At 35.8% G+C, this 27,618-nt stretch overlaps 1 protein-coding gene across 1 annotated transcript in view; it reads right to left on the bottom strand.

Moving 5' to 3' along the window:
- The window catches only part of CATSPERE (catsper channel auxiliary subunit epsilon), a gene marked incomplete at its 3' end in the record, with an annotated part of 219,030 nt that overhangs the window by 47,308 nt on the left and 144,104 nt on the right, over window positions 1–27,618 (bottom strand). The window contains exons 12-15 of the mRNA XM_079107281.1: window positions 26,636–26,642; window positions 17,288–17,346; window positions 14,353–14,428; window positions 13,079–13,131 (exon numbers count right to left, since the gene is read on the bottom strand). Coding sequence (XP_078963407.1) covers window positions 13,079–13,131; window positions 14,353–14,428; window positions 17,288–17,346; window positions 26,636–26,642 — 195 coding nt within the window. The remainder of the gene's footprint in view (window positions 1–13,078; window positions 13,132–14,352; window positions 14,429–17,287; window positions 17,347–26,635; window positions 26,643–27,618) is intronic.

Below are 27,618 nucleotides of genomic sequence, written 5' to 3'. Positions count from 1 at the left end.
GTTGCCGGAATTATAGGTGTTTGTGTGTGTGTGTGTGTTTGTGTGTGTGTGTGTGTGTGTGTGTGTGTGTGTGTGTGTGTGTGTGTGTGTGTGACCGTTCTTGGCTTCTACCATATAACTTTTTACTGACCCTGTCTTTTTCTTTCGCTCTTTCATCTACAGCATTGCTTAACAGTAAAAGTCAGACGCAATTTCCATGACAAACCTGAAAATCTCAGTGAATTTATGTTTTTTTTCTTTGCATGGTCCAATGTAGGTTAAATCTGGGTGGTGAAATACTAGGTATCATAAAGTCTTTAAGGTACACAAGTGTTTTCCATTTAGTAACCCATAATGCCTTCAAGATGTTTTTGAGTCTCCAAAATTGTTTGGCAGATGAAAGAACTAATTTTTATTTACTGGTGAGGGAAAGAACTGCAGATTTATATGATGATCCCTTAGAAAGGGAAAAGTCAATGATGCAGAACAAAGAAGGGAAGAATTTCAGAAGCAATGTTCTGAATTAGTAAAGGAGTTAGGAACCTAGTTCACAAGTGGAAGAATAGGCCTTAGGCAGATACACAGATAGTTCATCTGTGGTGATAGGCAGAGTTCACAGGTACAGATGCTTGAAGATGGATACATGTTGTGGTGGAAGTTTTGTGGAAAATCTCTTCTCATAGATGTTACCCTTGGACTCCTTCATCTTTCATCTTTCCTTATTCCCTTTCCCTTACCATTCCCATTTATCAATTATTAAGCCCTGCCTATTATAATTACTAGTTTATCTCATAAATGATAGCTCTTTGTTCTTATTGCTTTTTTAGTCATTTTTCCCCCCCAAATACAGTTTTGCTAGCTGGTTTTCCTACTTAGACTTGTTTCCCTGAAATTCATCTTCTACGCTTCTTTCAGAGAGAACAAGTTGGATCATGCCACTCTACCATAGAATGGATAGAAAGCTTTCCTGGTCTGGACTTCACCCAGATAGTTCACCAGCCTCTTCTGCTGACACTTTATGACTCATTTTATGTGCCAACAGAATCATACTTTTTGAACCGCAAATTTTCTTCCCCAAACTACCATTTTTGGCTTGAAAGGCTTACCTAGTGGAATTTACTAGTACCCTTCCCATTTTTCTTCTTCCCTCTCTTGGCTCAGCTTAAGACTCAGTGATTCAGCTCAAATGCAAATTTTCAGGAACATTTTCCAGAACCCATCTCCCTTGATAGATGGGTTAGATTCTCTTCTTTTGAGTTTCAATACCAACCACCCATGCCATTCTTTTCTATCATTCTACTTAGCACATCAACTCATATGTTTTATCTAATTCATCAGACATTTGAACTTCTGAGGGTAGAAATCCTGTAAGCCTTTCAAGGGTGCTTGGCATAGTACTTGGTGAATGGAAAATAGGTGTTTAATAGTGATGAACTGAATCAAAGGGTGCACTGTAGTGGGAGAGAATATCCATATTTAAAAATTTTTACTCCTGTGGGATTAAGCATTATGTAAGCAAGGAAAACAAACAAGGAAACAAACAAACATGAAAACAAAATCCAGGCCTCAGTAGGAAAAGGAGTGACTTAGGTGCCCAGGAAAAGCAGTGGTATGCTTATATGTCTAGGAGATCAAAACTAAGGAAGATGGCAAATTAGCCCAATAGTACAGAGAATGTTGACTGAACTGTAGGACTGTGATCTAAAGACAAAGGGCACAGGGTAGAAACTTAGAAGTGCTGTGGGTGGTAGTTGCGGGGCAGGAAGATGAAAGGGGGCACAAAATGCTAGCAGAAGCCTTCTAAGGGACCTAACTGGGGAGAGCTCTGATAACAAAACTAAATTGGAGCACCTGATTCATTACTTCTACACCTACCCACCCTGAGAGATCCACATTGTCTTTGGCCTAAGTGGTCCCCCAAATCTGAAGGCTGTCACTAAAACTTTGGTGTTTTAGACACAGGAACTTCAATTCTTATAGCTTATCCTGTTGGCATTACTGGACTAGTGTCCAAACATTAATGTACATAAATGAATATTCAACATAATTTTGTTTATAATAAGAGAACATTTACAAACATAGGTCATTTATTTCTTATAGTTCTCTATATTTTAAATTTTATAATAACTTTTATAGTCATAAGCCAAGAATAAAAGAACCAAGTCAGGGGCTAGCACTATAGATAAATGGTAGAGTATGTGCTTAGCATATACTACACCCTGAGTTGAATTCACACACACACACACACACACACACACACACACACACACACACAGATTGAAGTCACAGAAGAAAGCTAACAAATATAAAAACTTTGAAAAAGCCTTCCTCATAGCATTTTATTATGAAATATTGTTTATAAAAGTTAAGTTAGGGATAATATTTTTGAGATCTCCTCAGTATGAGCAATCAAATTTATTTCCTTACAAACTTTCATTTTTATAAGCTCATGGAAAGAGAAGTCATGTCACCTCTCTAAGGCAGCTTCCTGTCAAGCAGGCAGGGGTTCCAGCTTGGGAAGACATTTGAAGAGGACAAAGCGAGGGCTGTCTGCCTGAGAAGGCTCAGTTCTTATCCACTTATGTCACAGTGGCTAAACTATAACCTCTCTCAACATGCAGGGACTGTTTGCCCAACTTTGTATAAATATACAAGTCTTACATATATTGAGTACTCAAAAAAGTTCATTATTAAATGTATGAGTAATTATTCTTGTTTTCATACTTCTATTTTGAACCTTTTAAAATACGTTAAAAATTTTAATGAGAATAAACTTACAATTGGATGAAAGGCTGAAACTCTTCTCTGGAATCAACTCTCAATGGGCAACCATATTTTGACCAGTTATAGCTTATTTTCTAGAAAAGGAAGAGTACTTCAGTTATTGTATATATTTGACTCACTGACAAAATCACAATTTTCTTACCAAGTTATCAGGTGGTTTATCTCTCAGATATGACCTGTAAAAAAAAATATTCATCATTATTCATTTATTTCTCTTTCCTTTTGTGAAACGTAAAAAGTAATACCAAGACTTTGTTTAGGTAAGGAGATGTCATGAAAGTCTATTAACATATTTGTTCTACAACAAATAGAGTATGAATTATTATTTTTCCATTTGCATTTTTGGCACCCATTCTCAGAAGTTGTACAAAACTCGTTCAAGGCTACGAATCTTGCTTTAGTACTAAGAAGTTGCATGGTTATCAAGTCCACATCCTTTGCTCTGTTCCACTGCAGTTCTCGGTATGGAATCAGTACCACTGTTTACTGGTTAAACAGTCACCTCCTAATATAGGTTTTTCATTATAAATGGAATCCTTCCCCTGCATGAACTTAAGGGTTTATTCCTTCAAAACCACCTTCCCTCACATATTTTCTGTCTTGTCAGTCTCTAACTTGAAGCACTGTGATTTCTCACTTGCTCCATGGATCTTAACCATGCTCCAGGAGAGAGACTCAAAGAAATTCCTGCCAGGGTGGATATAACCTATTTCATAGTCTTACTTGTCAGGTTCGGCTGCCACACAGACACCATAGGTGGTGCCCTCACCATTACTAAGCATTTTCTCTTCATCCCTTCTATTCCACCCACTGCCTGTACCAAGCATTGTAACCTGGAGCATGTAGGCTCCTCACCCTCTCCATCCTGCCTTGAAGTTAAATAAATCACTTCAGGCATGTGCCCTGTGGTTAAACATCTTGCATTTATTTTCATTAAAGAGAATTAGAAAATTTCATAGCTTTCTTTGGGCACTGGGGATTGCACCCAAGGGTACTTTGCCATCGAGGGGCCACATCCTCGGTCTCTTTTTATTTTTTATTTTGAGACAGGTTCTCACTAAGTCGTCCATGTTGGCCTGGAACTTGTGATCACCTGTCTCAGGCTCTCAAGTCACAGGGATTATAGGCACGCACCACCATACTCAACTCCAAATTCCAAAACTTTTTAAGTATGTCAGAGGCTGTGGACTTCTATACTTTTGATAGCCCTATAAATATTTAAAGATTATTTATACAGTGATCTCTATTTTACAAAGGTAAAATGATTTGTTTAGTTATGTCTTCAACAAATCACATTATTAAAATATGTAAAATTAAATACAAAATATAGTATAAAATTCAGTCACTAGAATATTTGGTGTCAGGACTTTCCTGGTAAATCCTTTACTAGAATTAGAGGAAAGTAATGTCAGAAAAAAATACTATTTTATCTCTTCCATAAACTAGAGGTAATGAATTGAAATTAGAGACTAAACATAAGACTTGCTTTGTTTATCTAAATAAATTGAAGGAGGAGACTATGCCTAAGTCTTTCTCTTGTATATTTCGGAGGTTAGTTATATTGTCTACACGTTTGGCTTATCACTAAAACTGACTATAAAATATCAAGCCAAACACATGGATACTAACAAGAATTCAATGAATAAGTACTAACTGATTGTAAATTACTATTACAACATTAATAAAAAAACTCAGTGCTTATGTTAAAAAGTATTTCTTACTTGTCAATCACATAAGTAAAATCATGGTGAATACATTCTTTTTTCAGAAACCTAGAAAAAAAAAAAGAAGAAAAACAGCAAAGTTGTACTATAATTCCTTATATATTTGTACAAGCATTTAATCATTTAACTCAGTGATTCTAAAACTGAAGTGTCACAGAATCATTGTTTACTGAATTAGAATCTCTGGGGTTAGTGTGTGACCCTAGCATTTCTATTAAAAAACAAACAGCAAGTTTCACATTGTTTCTGAAGATAATAAAATGTGAAATCTACTGACTTACTGTTTATGTTTGGTACATGTTTATTAAAAATTCACATACAATGGGGGAGTGTTGGAGAAAGGTTGATTAAAGGATAGAAACTTCTAGTTAGGAGGAATAAATTCAAGAGAGCTATCATACAACATGGTGGGTATATTCAATAATTTATTACATTCTTAAAAAATGCTAAGAGAGTGATGTCAAGTGTTTCACCATAAAATAACTATTTGAGATAATGCCTATATTAATTAAATTTAGTCATTCCACAAATGTACTTTAAAACATCGTGTTGCACACAGGAAATATATGCAATTTTATCTATTTAAAAATGAGAAAAAAAAATTCAAACAGAAAGCAACAAGTCTTAGAGGATGTGGAGAAATGTAACCCTCATACATTGCGGGCACCAACGTTAAAAGGTGTAGTCATTGTAAAAAGAGTTTGGTGGTTCCTCAATAAGGTAAACATAGAGTTATCATACCACCCAACAGTTCCACTTCTAGGTACATACCCAATCTAATTGAAGACAGATGTTCAAACAAAAACTTGTTCACAGATATTAATAGCAGTCCCTTATAAAAGTCAAAAGGTAGCATTTTTCAAGAATATAATAAGCTGTTAAATAGCTCTCTTGAATATCTGAATATCTATGAACTGATGAATGAAAAAACCAAATATGGTATACCCATACAATGGAATGTTAGTCAACCATGAAAGTAATTGAACCTCAAAAAATATGCTAAGTAACAGAAGGCAGGCACAAAAAGGTCATATATATAATATAACATATAATATATTGCATTTATATGAAACATACAGATTAGGCAAATCCATACAGGTTGATGATCACTAGGGGCTGGGGGAGGAGAATAGGAGCCACTGTTCACTGGGTACTGAGTTTCCTTTTGGAGTGATGAAAATATTTTGGAACTATTGTGGTGTTAACCATACAACATCATGAAGATACTTAATCCAACTGTATTGTACATATTGAAAATGGTTAAAATATCAATATCACATGCTATGTGAATTTTATCACTTCATAAGTTACTATGTTAAAACACAGAACAATAAAAATAAATTCCTAGAAAATCTATCAAAATGATAAATTCTTTGGACTGTTTTATTTCACATAAACTTTTTTCTTTTAAACACAGATTTCTAGCTGCTACCAGAGATCCCATTTTGCATGTTAGAACTTATTTCAAGGATTCTCAAAATTTCTGTTTAGGGTTCATGTGGACAGAGGGCTATAATGATCATTCATCTGATCACTTTAACTGGCTGCTTCCAATGTATCTTGGAAGGAACCCAAGTCACCCCCATTTTTAGAGAGACACTGAAGATCTTGGCCACTACTCACTCTGAACCCATATTGGACCCAAGGAGATACTTTCCTTCATTGACAGATCTCCTGAAGTAGACTGGATCCCAGAATGTCCCTTGGAAACTATGAAGCCTTAGGCCACCTATAACCTAAGATACTAGAGTTGTTTTTAGGTTCCAGAGCAGTGGATCACTGATCCAGAGTGAGGTCCTGAAATCCAGGTGACTTCTTCCTCCCCCTGCCCTTTTTGCTGTCTTCTCTCGTTTTCTTTGTTATCAACACCTGTTTTTTTTTTTTTTTTTTTTTTTTTTTTTTTGCGGTGCTGGGGATTTGAACCCAGGGCCTTGTGCTTGCAAGGCAAGCACTCTACCAACTGAGCTATCTCCCCAGCCCTCAACACCTGTTTTGTTAAAAATATTTTTATTGAAGAATTATATGTAATAGCAGACTTCATTGTGATATATTTGTACCTGCACATAGCAAAATTTGGTCTAATCCATTCCCCCATGTCTCTTCTGTCCCTTTCCTCCTCCTTTCCTTGAAACCCCATCCTCTCCTCTACTGCTCTCCATTTTATTTTCACAAGATGCTCTTTCCCTTTTTCTCTCTAGCTTCCATGTATGAGAAAAAACACATGACCCTTGACTTTCTGAGTCTGGTTTATTTTACTTAAGATGGTATTCTCTGTGTTCCATTCATTTTCCTGCAAATGACATAATTTTGTTCTTTATTGATATCTCTCTCTCTCTCTCTCTCTGTTATCATCATGTTTTTAAAATCCATTCATCTGTTGACAGACACCTGGGTTTATCTATGACTTGGCCATCAGTAATTGTGATGAATATGGGTATACATGTATTGCTATAGTATGCTGACTTAAATTCTTTTGAATAAATACCAAGGAGTGGGATAGCTGGGTAACATGGAATGGTCCTTGTGTTTTGAGAAAACTTCATTCTGATTCCACAGTGGTCATACTAATTTACAGTTCCTTTTTCTCACTTCCTTGCCAATGTTTAGTATTTGTGTTCTTGATAATGGCCATTCTTTTGGAGTGAGATGAAATCTCAGTGTAGTTTTGATCTCCGTTTCCCTAACTGATAAAGATGTTGAACATGTTTTCATATATTTGTTGCTCATTTGTCTTTTTTTTTTTTTTTTTTTTTGGGAAATGTCAGTTTAGTTTGTTTGTCCATTAGTTAATTGGTTTATTTTGGTTTTAGTTGTTAAGCTTTCTGAGTTATTTATATATTTTCTGTCAGCAGAATAGTTGGTAAAGATTATTTTTCCCATTTGGTAGAATCTCTCTTCGACTCTCATTTCCTTTGTTGTGCAGAAGCTTTTTAAAATTGATACCATCCCACTTATTAATTCTTGGTTTTATTTCCTGAGCTTTAGGAGTTTTACTAAGGAAGGTGTTGCCTGTGCCTGTATGTTGGAATGTTGACCCTATGCTGTCTTCTAGCAGTTGCAGATTCTGGTCTTATTCCTAGGTTTTGATTCACTTTGAATCGACTTTTGTGCAGGGTGAGAGATAGAGATCTAGTTTCATTCTTCTATATATGGATATCCAATTTCCCCAGAACCATTTGTTTAAGAAGTCTATCTTTTCTTCAGTGTATACGTTTGTTGGTAATTTTGTCAAAGATCAGATGACTCAATCTATGTGGGTTTGTCTCTAGGTCTTCTATTCCATTGGTCTACATAAAATTGGTAGAGTATACCGATTTCATGTCTGGATGATTTATCAATTGATGAGAGAGATGTGTTGAAATCACTCAGTATTTTTGTTTTGAGGTCTAAGTCTTTATGTTGAGTAATGTTTGTTTTATGTAATGAGGTGCACTAACATTAGGACCATAAATATTTACCATTGTTATGTCTTCTTGTTGGATAGTTCCTTCTACCAGCATGAAGTGACCTTCTTTATCTCTTCTGATTAATTTTAACTTCAAGTTGGCTTTGTTGGATATTAGAGTTGCTACTTACTCCTGCTTGCTTTTGGGCTTTATTTTAAATGAATATCATTTTCCATTCTTTCACTTTCAGTTTGTGACTGTCTTTGCTAGTAAGATGAATCTCTTGTAAACAATACGTAGTGGGGTCTTATTTTCTTAATCCACTCTGTCATTCTATGTCTTAATTGGAGAATTAAGATCATTTATATTCAGTGTTATTGAGAGATGTTTATTAATTTCTGACATTTTGATTTATTTCTAATGTTTACTTCAGTCCTGTTTCTCATTTGCTTAGCTAATCTTGTGAGATTTGTCCATTTGAAATCTCTGGAGTTTGTTTTTAATTTCTTCTCTGTGTAATATTTTTAAATTTTTGTTTGTTTGTTTGTTTGAAGTGCCTGCTTAGTAGTTGTATTAGTCACCTTTTTTTGCTACTGTGACTTAAAGATCCATTCAGAATAATTGTAGAGGAGGAAAAGTTTATCCGAGGGCTCACAGTTTCAGAGGTCTTAGTCCATAAAAGGCTGGCTCCATTCCTTGGGGCTCAAGGTGAGGCAGAACATAATGGTGGAAGAATGTGGCAGAGAGAGGCAGCTCACAAGAAGCAGAGAGAGATTCCACTCTCCAGATACGAAATAAATACCCTATAGCCCCACCTGCAATGAACTACTTCCTCCAGCCACACTCTACCTGTCTCCAGTTCCCACTCAGATATCCCATTAGGGACTAATTAACTGTTTAGGTTAATGCTATAACCCAATCATTTCTCCTCCAAACCTTCTTGCATTGTCTTACAGGTGAAATTTTGCGGGACACCACATCTGAACCATAACAGTAGTCATGAATTCTTTTAGTTTATGCTTATCCTGGAAGGTTTTAATTTTTATTTCAATTTTGAAGGACAGCTTTACTGTATACAGCAATCTTGGTTGGTACTTATTTTCTTTCAGGCTTTGGATTTTTAGTGTTTGTGTTGAGAAATCAGCTTCTGATTTGGTCGCCTCTAAATGTGACCTGATGTTTTTCCCTTGATGAGCTTAAAATTCTATCCTTGCTCTGTATGTTAGGCATTATACTCATAATGTGTTCTAGAGAGATTCTTTTTTGGTCTTGTCTACTTGAGTTTCTGAATGTCTCCTGTGTCTGCATGCTCACCCAATTCTCAAAGTTTGGACATTTTTCTGTTATTATTATTTCCCTGAACAGGTATCCAGGCCCTAGGCCTGTATCTCAGGTCCCTCTTTGATTCCAGTGGTTCTTAAATTTGATCTCTTAATGTTGTCTCAGTGTTCTTATATATACTAATAATAGTTTATTATTTTCTTTGTTGCTGATTGAATGTTGAAGTTTATATACCTTGTCTTTAACACCTGAAATTCTGTCTTCTATATGATCTAATCTACTGTGAGATTTTGAATTAAATTTTTTGATTTATTGAGTCTTTCATTTCTAGGATTTCTGTTTGGTTCTTTTTTAGAATTTCTTTTTATTGAATTGCTCTTCCACTTTCTGTATTTTCTTTTTTAGTTTATTCCTTAGATCTTTTATTCATTGATAATTTTAACCATCAACTTTTTGAATTATTGGGATTTTATCCACATCAATACCTGTACATTCAGTTATTGGGGGAGGGTTATAAATTTTGGAGGCATCTTGTTGGCCTGTTTCCTCATCTTTTCTGAGGTCCTTTATTTGCACATATGTTGAGATGTGTTCCTTTCTTTTATTGGGGGGGGGTCCCTTAATTAACAGTTATCTGATTATAATAAGTCACAGGCTTAGTGTATATCTTAACTTCAACACATCCAATCAACATAAAGTGCTATTTTCAACCACCAGTTCCACTTTGTAATTTAAGAGTAAATCATATATCAACTTATACCATAAAAATTATTACAATGATTTCTACAACTCCATTGACCAAAAAGAAAGTGGGAGAGAAATAATTTAGAAGAGACTGAGAGGATTAAGCATTAATGATAATATACAAAACTGAATTGAAAGAAGGCATAAAGAATAAAGAAAAAGGAAAAGAGAAAAAAAGGGGAATGAGAGGGAATCCAATTAATTCACAAAATGCATAAAATTAGAACTCTGACAAGACATAAGGTGGGAATCACTGGGAATCAGTTACTGTCAAGCAGTTAATGCAATCTGTGTCATACACAGATCAGTTTTCTTCTTGTTGAAGTTTTAGATAAAAAGGGCTTTGGTCCCAGCATTCTGGTATATTCTGATTAGGTGGCCAGCCTTAAGAGAACAAGTTGTAGTTTTGATTTTAGAATCTCCCAACTATGAGGAATTTTGTAAGACAAGATATCATACTGTTTGTTTTTTCTATCTCTGACCTAAACTAGCCAAACTTATTAGGAGAATCTGTATGGTGAATTCCACCTTCTTATTGCTGGTCAATTATGGTGGTGGAATGTTATCTACTTCAAAGCAGATTTCCCCCTCAGAATGGCTGTGTTATTGTGTCTGATAGCATGAATGAAAATCTGTCAGGGAGATAAGCCAGCCCTCTCGCCTGCTCCACCTGTAGACCAGTCTGGGTTGTGTCATGCCCCTCATTCTGAGTACTTCAGTCCAAGTGCTGGGGGCAGGTGTGTGGGGTGTGTCAGTTTATCCTCCAGCCCCATCTGGGCTTGGGGGAGGTGGTGTGGGGGGTCACTGCTTTCCATCTGACTCTGATCTTTCTCAGTTCAGCCATGCTCCTTATTCCAGAGCTCAGACTATTATTTTCAAGAGCAAATGTCCTTTGCTCTTCTCCACTCTGCAGACCAAAAACTAGCAGCTGCTGTGACTGCCCTGAGTTTCTTTCGAGTCTGTGTTGCAGACTCACTCCTATTCCCAGACTGACTCATGGCTTGGGTACTCACTATGAACAATGGAGTCTAAATGACTGTATGATTGGATATTCAAAAAGCAAGTGTACCATGAACAAGTAAAAAAAGAGAAAGAAAAAAAATAAGAGAGTGAAATATGAAAAGCAAAGGTAGACATCAGGGATTCCTAATCTGCTGTTTGGGAAATCCAAAAAAGAGTCTTTTTAAGCCCTTGCTACTTGTGCTGCAACCGTCTCTGCTGGGGAGTGCTGGGGTTTTCCCCAGTGCCTGTTCAGTTCACCATTTCTGAGCTTATTTTCTGCACAGATTGAGAATGTGCTGGACAGCTGTGGTGTCTGTTTTTGTTAAACTTGGTGGGAGAATTTCTTTCATCTTGTGGAAGGGGAGCTTCCCCTCCCCCACTGCACCTCTGCTCACTGGATGCTGCCACCAAGTTGCTTTTATTAGTTCTTGTTCTGCTCTGGAAACCAATTTCTTTGCTTTTTGCCTAGCATTTTGGGTTGCCTAACAGTGTTTTCCTACAGTCTTCTACTTCACTTTGCTGCTGCATAACTGCAGTTTTAATTCAATCTTGGGGGTTCTGCTACAATATTGTGGGTTCCTCTGACCCACTCTCTTGCCAAGTCTGACATCTGTTTTTTGAAAGAAAAAAGCTTCTACCCTGTGAATACTTCTGAGCTCTGTCAAAGCTACTTACAGGAATGAAAGTATATAAGTCTTGGGAGCAGCATGTATGCCGCCATGTGCACAGCAGAGGCTGGCCCTGAATGGGCACCAGAGTCTCCATGAAATAAAACCAGTGCTGGCAGTGGGTGGAAAACCACGCTCTGGGTGATTCTGATGAACAGTCAATGACAATTACTATCTGGACCCTTCCAGATATAGACTGGTTCAAGATGCTTACATTTCACTGCAGAAGGAAATCAGGGGTCTGACAGGGAATTCTGCACATGATGGTACTGGAAATTGATTTTGGTAATACATTGTTTATAGTAGTTAACTATAATGCTCCTACCATTTTTCTGAAAGTTTTCCTAAAATACAGGTAATAATTCACAGCCTGAATAAAGCCTGAGCTACTGCATTTTTAAATAATACCCAGGTGATGCACCATATCCTGAGGATCAGAGATACAAACCACCCCAGAGCTGAGGAGGGTATAGACTGTATAAATCAATTAGCCTTTTTATGTTTCCTGGGAAAGAAATTATGCATGCAAAGGTATTAAGACATGCAGATTTAGGAAATGCTGAATGAGATGGGAATTTTTAATTATCAATCCAGCAAATGATTATTACAATTCAATAAAAACAAGTGATTATTAGAATGGTGGCGGGGTAGACATTCATTTTGGATGAGAGGGAGTCATTTCATAAATACTCAGGTAAGAGTCAATGGTCCCCCATGCCTAACCAAAGGAGAGGAATCGCAACAAATTGCTGCCTCCATAATTCGTTTGACCTCAGTCAGTTTTGTGTGTACTGACCTTAATTCTCTCCCATGTGAAAGAAAGAGCTATGGCAATGGAAGACACCAAACATGGTGTGTCTCATCGTGAACCATAGTCAGGTCAACAAAATCCATCCTTTGGGATTCTTTTTTTTTTTTTTTCCCCCTCTCTACAGTGCTGGGGATTCGAACCCAGGGCCTTGTGCTTACAAGGCAAGCACTCTACCAACTGAGCCACATCCCCAGCCCTGGGATTCTTGAAGGAATAAGACTGGTAGTTCTGTTTAGTTGGCTCTAAAAAATTTCCTGTAGAAATGGTGTGGGAAGCTGAAGCTTCTCTGATATGGATGTAAGCAACTCCCTAAAAAATGAAGTAACAACTGGTTTGGGCAGGTTGGAAAACAGGTAAAGGTTTCTTACTTTCATTTCTCTGGAAATGTGCTGTGGACTGAAGAGCCAAGAGAGGTAGTGGCAAAAGATAGAAACAGGCTTATTAAAAGGGAGGGTGGAGAATAAAGAAATGCTGGTAGTAGAGATTAATTCTTATCCTTCTGAGTACGATTCAAATGTAATATTTGACTTGAAAATAAGTTCAAACCCATTGAGACTGGAGACCAATATCAGTTACTTTGGATTTCGTTATGGACATGTTAGTCATTAGGCTAATATTATCACTAGTAATTATCAATTCAGTACACCATTTGTTTTAAAACTTAAAAGAATAAGACAGGTCAAATGGAAATATACTTACCCTTTTACTGCAATGAATTTATTATTATTGCAGCCAACAGCTATTTGGAACACCTAAAAATGAAGTAATTTAGGTAGTGAGTTCAGTTGTTCTGATTTACATGATCTGAGATATCACTACTACTAAAAGCAATTACATTTTAGATTTGGAATACAGGTTGAGCATCCCTTATCTGGAATACATGGTACTGTAAGTGCTTTGGATTTCTGACTTTATGAATTTGGGAATAGTTGCATGAACATGAAATATCTTAGGGATGGGACCCAAGTCTAACCATGAAATGATTTACGTTTCATATACCATATACATACAACGTGAAGGTAATTTTATAAAATGCTCTTATTGTGCCTGCATTTTGGACCCATCATGTGAAGTCTGGTGTGGATTTTTCTTTTTCTAGTTGTCATGTTAGCATTAAAAAAGTTTTGGATTTTGGAGCATTTCAGATTTTAAGGTTTTAAGTTTGGGATGCTCAATCTGTTATAACCTTTTAAATGCAGAGTTCTATTCCTTTGCATCTGCCTACTGTTTCTACTTATTCTCAATGGTCATTTTTTTAAAAAAATATTTTTAGTTGTAGATGGACACAGTGCCTTTATTTTATTCACTTATATTTACGTGGTGCTGAGGATCAAACCCCATGGCTCACATGTGCTAGGCAAGCGCTCCACCACTGAGCTACATCCCCAGCCCCTCTCAACCGTCATTTTATGTATTGCTTTATTTTGACCTTCCCCTGCCCAATCAAAATTGTTCTCTTTCCTCTGGGCTATTTGATAACCATGTACACAATATTCTCTACCTCTAGGGAATGCACTCTCTATTTTCATCTTTGTAACTCTTACTACCTAGCACACAGAGTGAAACTCAGAATATAGATATATAATAGATTTTTTTCAATGAAGAAATAATTGAATTTCGTTAAATATGGACGTGACTGGCAGACTTTGACAAACCATACCCAACTTTACTTATTCTCATTATTCTCATTAATTTTAGTTTTCCTTTACACAGTTTATCTACAAAACTTCAAAAACTAGTAATTTTGTACTTCTGTATATGTTTATACATCTCACATTAGATGATAAACTCTTGGAGGCAAAATTGTATCTTTTATTTCAAAATAAAATAATGCTATCTTTACAGAGAAACATTGCAAAATGTTGCCAAGTGGAGGGTAGTGGTATCATTATGGAGGTAATATGTATTACTTAGCTTACTACCTACATTTTTGAAGTAATATTTTTGACCTTCAACCCTTGTTGAACCCTTACCTTTTGGGCTGTGGGGCATATTCTTGCATATCCACTAGGTCGAAGTTGAATAAGCACAATACCCATGTTCTCATATCTAAGGAACACAATCCATACAGGTTATTAAAAATCATGAATGTGGGGCTGGGGATGTAGCTCAGTTGGCAGAGTGTCTGCCTTGCAAGCACAAGGCCCTGGGTTCAATCCCCAACACCACCAAAAAAAAAAAAAAAAAAAAAAAAAAAAAAAAAATCATGAATGTGGTAGACACAATTCCATCTTTCTGTAGAGCAAATGCAAAGTCCTATGCACATGATGTGATTGAATGTGGTGCTGGTGATAACTGGTGGCTGCCTCTGTGCCAGCAGTTCCTCATTGTGGTTATATTGCATAGTGGCTCCCATTTCATGGTAACCCATGCTATGACCACCAGATGGTTGGTACAGTGGGAAACAGAAATGAGGATCCTGTCAGCATTTCAAATACCCACTCCTCATTTCATGATCATCCTCAGTCCCTGGACATTTGGGTTATATGGCTGGCATCTTGACCTGCCTGCTTTCTGCTTTTCTGCATCAATTCCTCCTCTAGCCCCTACAGATGTTTCCCCCTGTACTGATAACACCTTTGTAACAAGGAAAAAAAAAAAAAAAAAAAAAAAAAGAGAGAGAGAGAGAGAGAGAGAGAGAGAGAGAGAGAGAGAGTATTTAGCTTTCTGAACCACATTAAGTTGCATAATAGGATCTAACTAATCAAAAGGGATATCAGATATAATGCCTTTCCTATCAAGTGCACATGAATCATTTGGTGTTCACACCAAATGTGAGGGCTCAGAAATGACAGATGACATTTTGAATGATTGATTCATATCCCACCCCCTGTTAAGGGTTTACATTCCAAAAAAATAAGGAAAAAACAAGACAAGACCAAATATCCTGGGCAATTTGATGTGTATTCTATAGCAATCTAATTCTCAGTAAATATCCAAAAACATTGAGGATAAAGAGAAAAGTCAGTGGGTGAAAGGGCAAGTAATAAATTAAGCCTCTACTGACTACTGGGTCTAAGGGAGCATTTTCTTTTTATGCTTTCAAGTCACTAACTCACTATTTTGTTTTCTTTTCTTTATAATAATATTTATCAGTATTTCAAATTTTTTTCTTTTATTTATAATAAGTGCTATAAATAAAAGAAATAAATATAGGAATTACCTAATTTATTTGATGACTTCGTTTGTCTTCTCCCACTGGAGCTATGTTCCAGTAATATCAGTACTTCATCCTTCTTTGCCATGTATTTTGAATACCTAGAGAGTGCTTGGCATAGAGCAGGGACTCAAACGCAATTGGAATAGTAGTAAAAAAAAGAAAAACTGACTTTTTCCTAGGGGAAAAAATGATCTTTTTCTAGAAAATATTGTCAGATCATAATGATAATTATAAAATGCCTTCATGCAGTGCTATGCTTTGGATATACTTTATCCTTTTTATAAAGATTTAGAAATTATTTTTCTAAAATTATTTTTAAAAATTTGATTGGAATTATATAGTAATTAAAATTATTTAATTTAACATAAGTATTTATTTAATATGATAATTTTCAAAGGGCTGGGGATGTGGCTCAGTGGTTAAGCACCACTGGGTTCCATCCCTGGTACCAAAAATAAATAAATGAATATAACAACAACAACAACAAAAAAAAAAACAACAAAAAAATGATAATTTTCAGTACAATAGTTTCAGGAAGTGGATTTGGTTGTTTAATTGTACTCCCACCCCCAAAGTTTCATGTGATTGTTCTGCAAGCAATATTGGGAGACACCCTGGAACCTTTTAAGAGGTGGGGCCTGGTGGGAGGTCCTTAGGTCACTCTGGGCATGAGATAGATCTCATGTGAACCCTTGATAGTTCTTTAGAGAGGATTGTTATAAAAAGGGCAAGCCTGGTCCCCTTCCCCCAGCTTTCTCTGATTCTTGTTCAATCTGCTTGCTCCTGCATGCACTCCTACCATTGCCATCTGCTGTGGAGTGATACAGGCAAGGGTGGCCCTTGCAAAGCTCTTTCAGTTTCCAAAACTGTGAGTTAAACGGACCTCTTCTTCATGAGTAGCCTGTGTCAGGTATTTTGTTACAGTGATGAAAAAACTTTACTAACACACACAGAATTCCAAGTAGGTTGTCATTCTCCAGACATTAAGAACTTTGGTGCTAAGGGTCAATGATGGTGTTTTGTCTGACTTTATGCATAAAGATTTTCTGTGATAATTAGAGTTCTTGTTGTTGCTTAAGGATAGTACATAGAGATTTTGAGATGGGAATTAGTGATAAACATGCTTAAAAGTTATTGAACTTTTAAGTTATTAAAGAATAACCTTGCTATAGTTTGGTTAATTATCCCTTAAAGGACCATATGTTAACAGGTTTGGACCCCAAGATGGCACTATTTGGAGATGGTGGATCTTTAGAAAGTCAGATTTTATGGGAGGTCCCTAGGACACTGATGGGGTGTCTTTCAAGGGGATACCCTCAAAGAGGATTATGGGGCTCTGAGCTGCCTAGATCCTGAGGAAAGAAATTTGTTTTACCACATGCTCCTGCCATGATGTACCACATGCCAGAGTCTCAAAAGCAATGGGGTCATTCAGTCATTGAATTGAACCTCCAATACAATGAGCTGAAATAAACCTTTTCTTTTCATAAGTTAATTACTTCAGGTGTTTTTTTACAAATAGAAAGCTGACTAAATCAAGTCCATTGTATTCATCTTCACTAGGGCATTTTCCATTGAACTACAAGGAGTATTCCAGATTTTTATGCAGCTAAATACTAATTTCATATATATCAGAATTTTAAAGGAAATTTGGTTATTTTAAATATGAAGTCATTTATATAAAGTAATACCTATGAATCTATAATCCAAGTAGTATATCTAAAAGTTCTTTAAAAAGTCATACTTACTGGAGTTTATGGTAATCCTCTACTGCCTCATAATCTACACTCTGATAAAAGGTTATTTCCTGAAAAAAGAAAATTTGAAAGTTTATGTAAGGCAGAAAAATTGGGGATTGAGGCACTACATTAGTAGCATTTGGTTTCCATATCTAGGTATAACAATATATACTTTCAAGATATATTTAAATCTTTCTTTAAATTAGAAAAATGATAAACTTAGCATTTTTTCAAATTTCTTTTCTACTTCACAAGTTTGTATTATGTACACCTTAATCAACTTTGCTACATTTTAGTTATTTTACCCTTTAATTTTATACTATTTTAGTTTTTAATTTATATTTCTTCTATCTCCCTCCTCATTTGAATTTTGTCTTTTTATTTTTCATTCATTTCCTGAACTTTGAAGACTTTAATTTTCATCTGTTTTCTAAAAACCTTATCTCTGAACCTTTTCAAATTTCTTCTTTGATGTAGTTGTTTACTGTAGTTTTGAGACTATGTGTAATTATTTGCCTGTAACATTCCTCTGTTGGTTTTGAGCAATTTTTACAATGTTAATCTACCTTTTGCATGTAGTCTTGCTATTTTCTTCCCTCTAGATTATGTTTCTTTCGTTCTTTCTTTTTTTTTATTGTAAACAAATGGGATACATGTTGTTTCTCTGTTTGTACATGGAGTAAAGGCATACCATTTGTATAATCATAAATGTACATAGAGTAATGTTGTTTGATTCACTCTGTTATTTTTTCCCTTCCCCCCACCCCTCCCACCTCTCTTTTCCCTCTATACAGTCCCTCCTTCCTCCATTCTTGCCCCCCATTATGTGTCATCATACACTTAACAGTGAGATCATTGGTCCTTTGGCTTTTTGAGATTGGCTTATCTCACTTAGCATGATATTCTCCAATTTCATCCATTTGCCTGCAAATGCCATAATTTTATCATTCTTTATAGCTGAGTAATATTCCATGTATATATATACCACAGTTTCTTTATCCATTCATCAATTGAAGGGCATCTAGGTTGGTTCCACAATCAGGCTATTGTGAATTGAGCAGCAATGAACATTGATGTGGCTGTATCTCTGTAGTATGCTGATTTTAAGTCCTTTGGGTATAGGCCGAGGAGTGGGATAGCTGGGTCAAATGGTGGTTCCATTCCCAGCTTTCTGAGGAATCTCCATACTGCTTTCCAGAGTGGCTGCACTAATTTGCAACCCCACCACCAATGTATGAGTGTACCTTTTTCCCCACATCCTTGCCAACAACTATTGTTGCTTGTGTTCTTGATAATCACCATTCTAATTGGGGTGAGATGGAATCTTAGGGTAGTTTTGATTTGCATTTCTCTTATTACTAGAGATGTTGAACATTTTTTCATATATCTGTTGATTGCTTGTAGATCTTCTTCTGTGAAGTGTCTGCTCATTTCCTTCACCCATTTGTTGATTGGATTATTTGTATTCTTGGTGTAGTGTTTTTTCAGTTCTTTATATATTCTGGAAATTAGTGCTTTTTCTGAAGTATGAGTGGCAAAGATATTCTCCCACTCTGTAGGCCCTTTCTTCGCATTGCTGATAGTTTCCTTTGCTGAGAGAAAGCTTTTTAGTTTGAATCTATCCCAGTTGTTGATTCTTGCTTTTATTTCTTGTGCTATGGGAGTCCTGTTAAGGAAGTCTGATCCTAAGCCAACAAGTCGAAGATTTGGACCTACTTTGTCTTCTTTAAGATGAAGGGTCTCTGGTCTGATTCCGAGGTCCTTGATCCACTTTGAGTTGAGTTTTATGCAGGGTGAGAGACAGGGATTTAATTTCATTCTGTTGCATATGGATTTCCAGTTTTCCCAGCACCATTTGTTAAAGAGGCTACCTTTTCTCCATTGCATATTTTTGGCCCCTTTGTCTAGTATGAGGAAATTATATTTATTTGGGTTTGTGTCCATGTCCTCTATTATGTACCATTGATCTACCTGTCTATTTTGGTACCAATACCATGCCGTTTTTGTTACTATTGCTTTGTAGTAGAGTTGAAGATCTGGTATTGTGATACCCCCTGCTTCATTCTTCCTGCTGAGGATTGCTTTAGCTATTCTGGGTTTCTTATTCTTCCAGATGAATTTCATAATTGCTTGCTCTATTTCTGTAAGGTATGTCATTGTGATTTTAATTGGAATTGCACTGAATCTGTATAGCACTTTTGGTAGTATGGCCATTTTGACAATATTAATTCTGCCTATCCAAGAACATGGGAGATTTTTCCATCTTCTAAGGTTTCCTTTAATTTCTTTCCTTAGTGCTCTGTAGTTCTCATTGTAGAGGTCTTTCACCTCTTTTGTGAGATTGATTCCCAAGTATTTTATTTTTTTCGAGGCTACTGTGAATGGGGTAGTTTTCCTAATTTCTCTTTCTGAAGATTCATCACTTATGTATAAAAATGCATTGGATTTATGAGCATTGATCTTGTAACCTGCTACTTTACTGAATTCACTTATGAGTTCTAAAAGTTTTCTGGTGGAATTTCCAGGTTCCTCTAAATATATAATCATGTCATCAGCGAACAGGGATAGTTTGAGTTCTTCTTTTCCTATTCGTATCCCTTTAATTTCTTTGGTTTGTCTAATTGCTCTGGCTAGAGTTTCAAGGACGATGTTGAATACAAGTGGTGAAAGAGGACATCCCTGCCTTGTTCCAGTTTTTAGAGGGAATGCTTTCAGTTTTTCACCATTTAGAATGATATTGGCCATGGGCTTAGCGTAGATGGCCTTTATAATGTTGAAGAATATTTCCACTATCCCTATTTTTTCTAGTGTTTTGAGCATGAAGGGATGCTGTATTTTATCGAATGCTTTTTCTGCATCTATCGAAATAATCATGTGATTCTTAACTTTAAGTCTGTTGATATGGTGAATGACATTTATTGATTTCTGGATGTTGAACCAACCTTGCATCCCTGGGATAAAACCCACTTGATCGTGGTGCACTATCTTTTTAATATGTTTTTGCATGCGATTTGCTAAAATTTTGTTGAGAACTTTTGTGTCGATGTTCATTAAGGATATTGGTCTGAAATTTTCTTTCCTCGATGTGTCTCTGTCTGGTTTAGTTATCAGGATGATACTGGCTTCATAGAATGAGTTTGGGAGGGTTCCCTTCTCTTCTATTTCATGGAATACTTTGAGAAGTATTGGAATGAGCTCTTCTTTAAAGGTTTTGTAGATCTTGGCTGAGAACCCATCTGGTCCCGGACTTTTCTTTGTTGGTAGGCTTTTGATGACTTCTTCTATTTCATTGCTTGAAATTGATTTATTTAAGTTTTGCATGTTATGCTGGTTCAGTTTAGGTAATTCATATGTCTCTAGAAACTTGTTGATGTCTTCGAGGTTTTCTGTTTTGTTGGAGTATAGATTTTCAAAATAGCTTCTAATTATATTTTGTATTTCACTCGTGTCTGTTGTGATATTTCCTTGTTCATTCTGAATTTTAGTAATTTGAGTTTTCTATCTCTTTCTCTTTGTTAATGTGGCTAAGGGGTTATCAATTTTGTTTATTTTTCCAAAGAACGAACTCTTTATTTTGTTAATGTTTTTGATTATTGTTTCTTTTGTTTCAATTTTGTTGATTTCAGCTCTGAGTTTAACTATTTCCTGTCTTCTACTACTTTTGGTGTTGGTCTGCTCTTCTTTTTCTAGGGCTTTGAGCTGTAGTGTTAGGCCATTTATTTATTGATTTTTTCTTCTTTTGTTGAATGTGCTCCATGAAATAAATCTTCCTCTAAGTACTGCTTTCATAGTGTCCCAGAGATTTTGATATGATGTGTCTTTGTTCTCATTTACTTCTAAGAATTTTTTTTTATTTTCCTCCTGATGTCTTCTGTTATCCATTCATCAAATAATAGTGTATTATTTAATCTCCAGGTGTTGGAGAAGTTTCTGTTTTATATCCTGTCATTTATTTCTAATTTCAATCCATTATGATCTGATAGAATACAAGGTAGTATCTCTATCTTCTTGTATTTGCTAACAGTAACTTTGTGGCATAAAACATGGTCTATTTTAGAGAAGGATCCATGTGCTGCTGAGAAGAAAGTGTATTCATTCTTTGTTGGATGGTATATTCTATATATGTAGTTAAGTGTAAATTGTTGATTGTGTTATTGAGATCTATAGTTTCTTTATTCTATTTTTGTTTGGAAGATCTATCCAGTGCTGAAAGAGGTGTGTTAAAATCACCTAGTATTATTTTGTTGTGGTCTATTTGATTTCTGGAATTGAGAAGGGTTTGTTTGACGTGCATGGATGAGCCAATGTTTGGGGCGTAGATATTTATGATTGTTATGTCTTGCTGATTTATGCTTCCCTTAAGCAGTATGTAATGTCCTTCTTTATCCCTTCTGACTAGTTTTGGCTTGAAGTCCACATTATCAGAAATGAGGATGGATACTCCAGCTTTTTTGCCGTGTCCGTGTGCATGGTATGTTTTTTCCCATCCTTTCACCTTTAGTCTATGGGTATCTCTTTCTATGAGATGAGTCTCTTGTAGGCAGCATATTTTTGGATTTTTCTTTTTAATCCAATCTGCCAGTCTATGTCTTTTTATTGATGAGTTCAGGCCATTACCATTGGGTTATTATGTGATATGATTTGTATTCCCAGTCATTTGACTCATTTTTGTTTTTTGACATGATTTGATTTCCCCTTTATTTGGCTATTCCTTTAGGCTAGTTCCTCCTGTTGCTGATTTGCATTGTTTTTTTCATCTCTTCCTCATGGAATTTTGCTGAGAATGTTCTGTAATGCCGGCTTTCTTTTGGTAAATTCCTTTAGTTTTTGTTTATCATGGAAGGATTTTATTTCATCATCAAATCTGAAGGTAAGTTTTGCTGGGTATAAGATTCTTGGTTGGCATCCATTTTCTTTCAGGGCTTGGTAAATGTTGTTCCAGGCCTTCTAGCTTTTAGGGTCTGGATTGAAAAATCTGCTGATATTCTTATTGGTTTCCCCCTGAATGTAATTTGATTCTTTTCTCTCATGGTCTTTACAATTCTGTCTTTATTTTGTATGTTAGGTATTTTCATAATAATGTGCCTTGGTGTGGGTCTGTACCTGGTTTTCCATTTCATTCTTCAGATTTGGGAAATTTTCTGATATTATTTCATTGAATAGATTGTTCATTCCTTTGGTTTGTTCCTCTAAGCCTTCCTCAATCCCAATAAGTCTTAAATTTGGCCTTTTCATGATATCCCATGATTCTTGTAGATTCTGTTCATGATTTCTTACCATCTTTTCTGTTTGGTCAACTTTGTTTTCAAGATTAAGTATTGTGTCTTCAATATCTTAGGTTGTGTCTTCCAGGTGTTCTATCCTATTGGTTATGCTTTCTATGGAGTTTTTAACTTGGTTTATTGTTTCCTTCATTTCAAGGATTTCTGTTTGGTTTTTTTTTTCAGTATCTCTAACTCTTTATTGAAATGATCTTTTGCTTCCCGTATTTGCTCTTTTAACTGTTGATTGGTGCAACCATTTAATGCCTGCATTTGCTCTTTCATCTCCTCCTTCAGTGCCTGCATTTGCTCTTTCATTTCCTCTTTTGCTTCCCTGATTGTTTTAATTATGTACATTCTGAACTCCCTTTCTGACATTTCTTCTGCTGTGCTGTCATTGGGTTTTATTGATATAGTATCTAGGTTTGTTTGGGACATTTTCTTCCCTTGTTTTCTCATATTGGTCAGATATCAGTGGGACTCTGAGATATTGCAGATTTCCTCTGTTGGCTTATAGTGTCTCTGTAGATTTCCAATATATCACCTCCCAGCCTTCAGTAGCCTGAAGTCTTGAAGGAACTTGATAATGCAGTGCTTCCAAAGAAAGCTGCCGCTAGCCCGCTATTGGGTCCAGGGCTGGTTCTGCATGGAAATCCTCTCACTGGGCAGGCCTGATCCAAGAAGCTGGCTGTAGACAGGGCCTGCCATCGCCGGAGGGAGCCAGGCTGCTTGGGATAGCCTCTTGCTGTCCTACCTTGGTCCGAGAAGCAGCCTGCAGGCCAGGGCCTGCTGCTGGGTTCAGGGCTTGGGGTTGGCTCTGTGCAGAAAAGCTCTCACTGGGCGGGCCTGCTCTGAGAACCTGGCTGTGGACCGCACCTGCTGCCGAAGGGACCAGGGCTGCTTGGGGAAGACTCTCGCTGCCCTGCCCTGCTCCGAGAACTTGCCTACTGTCTGGGCCTGCTGCCCGGGCCGAGCTTCACCCGGTGGGAGAGACTCACCCCATGGCTCTATGTTGGTTAGAGTCTCTCAATACCTCCCCTTCTTGAATCCTGAGTTCTGGAGCAACGGGCGATACAGTCAACCTCTAGTCCACCATCTTGGATCTCCTGGATTATGTTTCTTTTTGATCTTTAGCATTCCATAAGGTTGCTATTGGTTCAGGGTAAAAAATCATTTACAGAATATACATTATAATAGAGGTAAAAATTATAAACCATACCTTTCCAAGGTATATTAAGGGAAATAATTACATCCCTATAGTGCTTTTTGGTGAGTAACCTTACAAAAATGTTCTTGCTTACAATTAGGCACCAAACATGTTATGTTGTCTTTAGTGAAATGTAGCTATAGTCTTCAAGTTTTGATTACTCTTGTCATTTAAATTGTGCTCAACAGGGATGCAAGGTTGGTTCAACATATGGAAATCAAATGTAATTCATCACATGAATAGACACAAAGACAAGAATCACTTGATTATCTCAAGAGATGCAGAAAAAGCATTTCACAAAATACAGCATCCATTCATGTTCAAAACACTAGGAAAAAATAGGAGCATACCTCTGAACATTGTAAAACCTATATATGCTAAACACAAAGTCAGCATCATTCTAAATGAAGAAAAATTGAAAGCATTCCCTCTTAATACTGGAACAAGACAGGGATGCCCTCTTTCACCACTTCTATTCAACATAGTCCTGGAATCTCTAGCCAGAGCAAACAGACAGAAGAAAGAAATTAAAGAGATATAAATAGGAAAAGAAGAACTCAAACTATCCCTATTTGCTGGCAACATTATTCCATATTTAGAAAACCCAAAGAACTCCACCAGAAAACTTCTAGAACTCATAAATGAAGTTGGCATCTTCTATTTCACAGAAACAGAAAAGCAGTCACAAAATTCATATGTAGCAGTATATAAAATTAACAACCATAATTCAATTGCATTCCTATACATCAGTGATGAATCAACTGAGAGAGAAATTAGGAAAACTATCCCATTCACAATAACCTAAAAAAACAAAAACCAGAAAAACCTTGGGAATCAATCTAATAGAAGAGGTAAAAGACCTCTACAATGAAAACTACAGAACGCTAAAGAAAAAAACTGAAGAAGACTTTAGAAGATGGAAAGATCTCCTGTGTTCTTGGATATGCAGAATCAATATTGGCAAAATAGCCATCTGTATATTAAATATACAGATTTAATATAATTCTTATTAAAATTCCAATGATGCTCTTCATAGAACTAGAAAAGCCATCAGGAAATTCATATGGAAAAACAAGAGGCCTAAAATAGCCAAAGCAATTCTCAGCAACAAAAGTGAAGCAGGAGACATCACAATAACATCCCTCAAATTATACTACAGAACTATAGTAACAAAGTCGGTATGTTATTGGCACCAAAACAGTCATGAAGACCAATGGAACAAAATAGAAGATACAGAGACAAACCCACATAGATACAGTTATCTCGTACTAGACAAAGGTACCATAAACATACACTGGAGAAAAGACAACCTCTTCAAAAAATGGTGCTGGGAAAACAGGAAATTCACATGTAGCAAAATGAAATTGAACACCCATATCTCACCCTGCACAAAACTCAACTCAAAGTGGATCAAGGACCTAGGCATTAGACCAGAGACCCTGTACCTATAGAAGACAAAGTAAGCCCAAATCTCCATCATGTTGGCTTAGGAACCAACTTCCTCAACAAGACTCCTAAAGCACAGGAAGTAAAATAAGAATCATTAAATGAAATGGTATCAAACTAGAAAGCTTCTTCACAGCAAAGGAAACAACCAAGAGTGTGAAGAGAGAGCCTACAGAATGGGAAAATATCTTTGCCCCCTATACCTCAGATAGAGCATTAATCTCCAGGATATATAAAGAACTAAAAAAAACCCAACACCAAAAAAAAAAAAAAAAAAAAAAAAAAAAAAAAATCCAAATAACCCAGTCAATAAATGGGCAAAGAAATGGAACAAACTCTTCACTGAAGAAGAAAAAAAAAAAAAAAAAAAGGAAAAAAAATTATGCTCAAACTTGGGTTTGCAATTCAACCTACATATATACATATTATTTTACATAATAAACACTGAAACTATATCTACATTACGGTACTATATAAAATTACATTTTGTGAATGCAATCCTCTACTTAAAAACCAAAGAAATATAAATAATGAAGAAATGGTTTCATAGGAATAAATGATAAAATTGAATATATCTGTACTGTGGATGAAACTGTAAGATGTGTCCATGTATTTTAAAACAACAAAACTTTTAGAACATCAATAACATCAATCAAATTTGAGTAAGCAACTATAATTTTAATAAACAAATAATCTTTTAAATGTCAAATATAATTTTGGCAGCAGACTAGGCAAAACCAAAATTAAACAAAATAGCAACAACCAAAATGAAGTACTAAAGTGGGAGACTGATCAGAAGAAACTATAAGAATACATTCTAGAGAGATGAAAGGATGAACAATATAGAAGAGATTTAAAGGCTCCTGGGAAATTGAGGAAGTTTACCATGACCAGTTGGTATTATAGAAGAGAAGAAGAAGGAGAAAGAGGTATTGACGGTATCTGACAAGCTATCTGATGAACATGATGATCTACGTATTAAAGTAGCCCAAGAAATTTCAAGCAGGGTAAAAGCACAGAGACTCAAATCTGCACACAGTGTAGTAAAGCTAGAGAAAGCAAAGAACAAAATTTTAAAGGCTCTCTGAGGGATGAAAGTTAAGATTACAAGTGATATCTTAACAACAAAAATGCAAGCCAAAAAAAATATAGAATGATACATATTTTTTGATTTTTAGTTTTAGATGGACACAATACTTTTATTTTATTTATTTATTTTTATGTGGTGCTAAGGATGAAACCCAGTGCCTCACTCATGCCAGGCCAGTGTTCTATCACTGAGGTACAGCCCCAGCCCTAGAATGATATTTTTAATGTGTTTGAAGAAAACAATCATCAACTTAGAGGTCTATATTCAGAAAAATGTTTTTTAAGAATGAAGGTAAAATGAAGATGTCTTCAGACAAACAAATATTGAGTATTTAATCACAAAGAACTACTCACTATGTACCTAAAACAGAAGGAAAAAAAACACAGGATGGGGGCACATGTTTTTTAAAAAGGTAAGGATGGGTAAATACACACTGCTGTATAGAATTATAATAAAATTATCTACTATTATAAAAATAAAATGGGATTAAAATTTATGGCTATGATAACATGAGTTGGGAAAAGAGTTTGTAAGGAAATCCTATGAGAAATAGAGTATATAACTGCTAAACTAGAAGTAGGGGGAAAATGAAATGATAAAAAAATATGTAAAAATATTGAAAAAAAGGAACATAAAATAAGTGGAAGGCAAACTTCCAAATATGGCATTTATTGCAATGAATATAAACAGATTAAATACTGTGATTGAAAGTCAAGTATTTTCAGACTGGATAAAAATAGAAAAATTTTGAAAACACAAATCTGTGATAATTCTAGGAAATATATGTAAAATATAAGGTGAAATAAAAGTTAAAATTAAAGGAAATCTTGCCAGGTACAGTGGTGCATGCCTATAATCCCAATGGCTTGGGATACTGAGGCAGGAAAATTGCAAGTTTGAGGCCTACCTCAGTAACTTAGGGAGGGCCTCTCTGAAAAAAAATAATGTGTTGGAGATGTAGCTAAGTGGTAAAGCACTCTTGGGTTCAATCCCCAGTACAAACAAACAAACAAAGAAATTGATGAAAATACTAAGTAAAAGAAAGCTGATACAGCAGTATTTAATATGAAACAAAATAGACTTCAAGGCAAAAATATTACTAGAAAGGATGGTTACTTCATATGAAAGAGAATTTAAATTTTTTTATATATTGAATAACATATTCCAAAATATGTAAAGCAAAAATCGACAATCAAAAAGAAAATTATACTACATGGAAATCTGGATCTACAAAAAGGAAAGAAGAGTACCGGTCAGTATAGATTCATGCATAAATATAAAATGTTTTTTTGTTAATCAAGTCTCTGTGAAAAGACAATTGACTATGTAAAGCAGA

The sequence above is a fragment of the Sciurus vulgaris genome (assembly GCF_902686455.1).
Source record: "Sciurus vulgaris genome assembly, chromosome: 12".
NCBI lineage: Eukaryota > Metazoa > Chordata > Mammalia > Rodentia > Sciuridae > Sciurus > Sciurus vulgaris.
Note: the sequence above shows the minus strand (reverse complement) of the source record. Positions and strands in the feature narration are given on the sequence as shown.